The 4245-nt window shown below is 55.9% G+C and overlaps 1 protein-coding gene across 2 annotated transcripts in view; it reads right to left on the reverse strand.

Moving 5' to 3' along the window:
- Window positions 1-400: 400 nt before the first annotated feature.
- The window catches only part of ZSWIM4 (zinc finger, SWIM-type containing 4), a 46595-nt gene continuing 42750 nt past the window's right edge, over window positions 401-4245 (reverse strand). For both annotated transcript variants that reach the window (XM_011981802.1, XM_011981801.1), the window contains 2 exons: window positions 3823-3904; window positions 401-2435 (listed from right to left, as the gene is read on the reverse strand). In XM_011981802.1, the coding sequence (XP_011837192.1) occupies window positions 1576-2435; window positions 3823-3904 (942 nt within the window). In that variant the 3' untranslated portion in view covers window positions 401-1575. The remainder of the gene's footprint in view (window positions 2436-3822; window positions 3905-4245) is intronic.

Below are 4245 nucleotides of genomic sequence, written 5' to 3' on the forward strand. Positions count from 1 at the left end.
TACATAAGGCCGGGCGCGGTGGCTTACGCTTGTAATCCCAGCACTTTGGGAGGCTGAGGAGGGCAGATCACCTGAGTTCAGGTGTTCGAGACCAGCCTGGCCAATATGGCGAAACCCCGTCTCTACTAAAAATACAAAAATTAGCGGGGTGTGGTGGCACATGCCTGTAATCCCAGCTACTCCGGAGGCTAAGGCAGGAGAATCGCTTGAACCTGGGAGGCAGAAGGTTGGAGTGAGCCCAGATCGTGCTACTGCACTCCAGCCTGGGCAACAGAGCAAGACAATAAAAAGAGAAATATTTACATAAGTACCATGGAATGAAGCCAGCAGTCGCTCCCATCCCACCCCTTGCTTGATGCTGCACCCAGAAATGAGGCCTTTTTTTTTTTTTTTTTTTGGTGGAGGAAATGGGGTTGCGGGTGTGAGTGGCTCTGGAGACACACCCCAGTCTCAAAATTAAAAAGAAAAAGCTCTGTTCAGTCTTAAAAAAAAAAAAAAAAGGACATATAATACACCGTTCAATAAATAGAAAAAAAGTTACAAAATGATGTGATCTTTTGTCCTTAATATACAAGAAGGGAGATGTGGGGGTGACGGGGGGGGGGGTGGTGATGTTCTCCCTTCTCCTCCTTGGGTCAAAGTGGGGGAAAGGAAGGATGGCCAAAGAGAGACGGCGGTAGGGACTTAGGTGCAGAGAGAAAGGCAGGTAAGTGCCAGGAAAAATGAAAACAGAGTAAGATGAAGGGGCGAAGCAGAAAGACAGGAGAAAGGGTGAAAAGAGAGCCAGAAAAACGCCAAGATGCAGGTCTCTTTCCTTTCCCCATCGGGGGTGGGGTCTCTGGCTCTCTCTCATCTGTGTCCCCCCACCCCAGGTTGGGAGGGGCAGTGTGAGCCTCGCTCAGTTCCTGAGTTGTACGTCCAGTGACTAGCAGGTGACAGGAGAGGGCAGCGATGACTTCCCTAACCCTTAGCCCACCCTGGGACCCGAGTGCCCAAGGAAATGGGGGTCCTGGCCACACAGGAGGATAAGGGGGTGAGGTATGAGGCTGAGGCCTGAGGCCTCTTCATTTCCTTCAGTAGGGGTGAGCCATGGGTCCGGGCTGGGCAGCCACTTTGGAGGTGGCATAACGGGGGGCCCTGAGGAGTAAGGGGTGGGGGAGGACCCCTGGCCACCCAGGGTGGGGTTGGGGGAAAATGTGCTACATTGATTTAGAGGGCTGATTTCTGGAAAGTCCTGCCTCCCAGCTTCCCTCCTGGAGCCCAAGCCAGTCTGGGTAAGGGGAGTTTCTCTATTGCTTTTGGGGGGCCCAAAGTGGGGTCATACCAGCAGCCCAAGGACACACCCCTTCTAAGCTTCTGGGGGGCAGTATGGCTTCTGCTTCTGGGGTCCTGCACACTTGCTCACACACTCCCAGGCACACACATGGCAGGATGCCCCTTCCCCTGCCCCCCATCTCCAGCCGGGCTCCTTCCCTGACTTAATAATACTGAAATGCCACGTGGGCCTAATTGGAGAGCAAGGGTGGGGGACGCAGGGGCGAGGGGGATCCCCACTCCCACGCACCCCACTGCCCCTCAACCAAAACGCTCCCGCACCAAAAGCATGAGTTTCTTCTTGCCCTTGTAGGTCTGTTTGAGGTTCTCCAAGAACTGTGCGAACTGGAGGTGCCCGTCGGGCGCCAGCAGGAAGGTCTCCCGGGCCTTGCCCAGGAATTCAATGAAGTCCCCATAGTGCCGCGGGCTGATGTGCGTGAGGCGCGAGTGGCTGGTGGTGATGTAGGCGGTGACTGCCGCATCCAGGAGCTGGCAGAGCGGCGCCCGGTCAGCACCCAGTGGCTTGGCGGCCCGGCGTGCCCCTAAGGGGCCCAGGCCGGGCGCCGAGAGAGTCCAGCGGCGCAGAATATCGGACAGCATTGGGGCACAGTGGATGCTGCGGATGATGAGGGGGACGATGGCAGAGAGCTCGTGCCGGCCCAGGGAGTGGCTGAGCGAGCAGGCCCAAAGCACGTCGTTGACGGCAGGGTGGCTGTCCTGGTTGAAGGCAATGCTGAGCTGCGCCAGGGCCAGCGTCGCCAGCTTGTAGGCCCGGAGCGGCAGCCCGCGGTGCTCCATATAGCGGGCCACAGTGAAGAGGTGGGCGTGGCCCAGGCCGCCGGCCGCCGCGTCCAGCACGATCTGGTAGGCCGCCTCGAAGGCCGAGTGGTTCTTCTCACACAGGGTCAGGGCAGGCAAAGCGCAGTTCTGAGGGTCCTTCATGGCGCACTGCAAGGCCAGGGTGCGGGCGCAGGCCCAGAGCTCCTCCCTCCGGGGTGTGTCCAGCTGCAGTCGCAGCAGAGTGGCGTGTGTGGTGCCCGTCACTGCTACGATGGTGGCCGCCTCCACCGGTGTGAATAGGGAATACCAGTTCTGCATGATATTCATCAGGGCTTGCGGGCCTGGTGGGAGGTGAGGGGGGAAATCCGTCAGGAGAGGGGGCAGAGACATGTCTATGTATGCGTGGGTTAACCATGACACGGTCACCTCCACTTCCACCTCCACACCATGCTGAACAGAAACTTCCTTTCCAAATCACCAGGGTGCAGCTGGACCAGGTGGAAATGACCTGTGTAGAAGGCTAAGCTTTGTCCAGCTCCATCGGCTGGCCAGCCATTCCCTCCTGGCCAAGCCCTGAGCACAGGCTGGAATCCGGGAAGAGTCTCTACTTCTCTTTCCTTTTTTTTTTTTTTTTTTTGAGAGGGAGTCTCCCTCTGTTGCCCAGGCTGGAGTGCAGTGGCGCGATCTCGGCTCACTGCAAACTCCCCCTCCCGGGTTCAAGCCATTCTCTTGCCTCAACCTCCTGAGTAGCTGGGACTACAGGCACCAGCCACCATGCCCAGCTAATTTGTTGGTATTTTTAGTAGAGACGGGGTTTCACCGTGTTAGCCAGGATGGTCTTGATCCCCTGACCTTGTGATATGCCCGTTCTGAGATGGAGTCTTGCTCTGTCACCCAGGCTGGAGTGCAGCAGCAAGTTCTTGGCTCACTGCAACCTCCATCTCCTGGGTTCCAGAAATTCTCCTGCCTCAGCCTCCCGAGTAGCTGGTATTACAGGCACATATCACCACACCTGGCTAATGTTTGCATTTTTAGTAGAGATGGGGTTTTGCCATGTTGGCCAGGCTGGTCTCGAACTCCTGACCTCAAGTGATCCACCCGCCTCGGCCTCCTAAAGTGCTAGGATTACAGGCGTAAGCCACGGCGCCCGGCCCTCTTTACTTTTATTAAACAATTTTTTAGAGACAGGGTCTCACCCTGCCACTCAGGCTGGAGTGCAGTGGCACAGTCACAGCTCACTGCAGCCTCAATCTCCTGGGCTCAAGTGATTTTCCCACCTCAGCCCCCCCGATAGTTGGGACTATAGGTGTGTGCCACCATGCCTGGCTTGTTTCTCTCCCTCTTTTTTTTTTCCCCAGAGGGGGTTTTCCTCTGTCGCACAGGCTGGAGTGCAGTGGCACAATCATGGCTAACTGTAGCGTTGATCTCCTGGGCTCAAGCGATCCTCCTGCCTCAGCCTCCCAAGCAGGTGGAACTATAGGCACGTGCCACCATGCCCACCTAATTTTTAATTTTTTGTAGAGATGGGGTATCACTATGTTACCCAAGCTGCTCTTGAACTCCTGGGCTCAAGTGATCCTCGCGCTTTGGCCTCCCAAAGTGCTGGGATTACAGGCATGAGCCACCGTGCCCAGCTGCTTCTCTCTTTCTTGTCTGTCTGGTTCTCTCAGTGCCCTCTGCAGAACCAGAACAGCGAGGTGGGTTGCAGGTCCCCTTAGGGGCTCTCACCAATCTCTGTGGCACAGCTGACCAGCCAGCGCACCATCTCCCTCCGCCGCCAGGTCATTACGTTCAGAGTCATCCGCATCACCTGCAGGGTAGGGGTGGGGAGAAGGGGGTTAGCCGGAGTCTTGGGCTGGCCTATGGAGGGGCATTGGGAGATGGAGGACCCCAGAAACACTTGGAGGTTAAAGCTGATCCAATGAACCTGGGTAAGTGATCTCAACTCTCTAGGCATCAGTTTCCTTACTTAGAAAATGGAGATAAAATAGTATCTGTCTCACAGGATTGTTGTTTTGCTTTTTTTGTTTTTGTTTGTTTGTTTTTTGAGATGGTTTGTTTGTTTTGTGAGATGGAATCTTGCTCTGTCACCCAGACTGGAGTGCAGTGACGCGATCTTGGCTCACTACAACCTCCGCCTCCCAAGTTCAA

Source organism: Mandrillus leucophaeus, unplaced genomic scaffold (assembly GCF_000951045.1).
Source record: "Mandrillus leucophaeus isolate KB7577 unplaced genomic scaffold, Mleu.le_1.0 Scaffold230, whole genome shotgun sequence".
Taxonomy (NCBI): Eukaryota; Metazoa; Chordata; class Mammalia; order Primates; family Cercopithecidae; genus Mandrillus; species Mandrillus leucophaeus.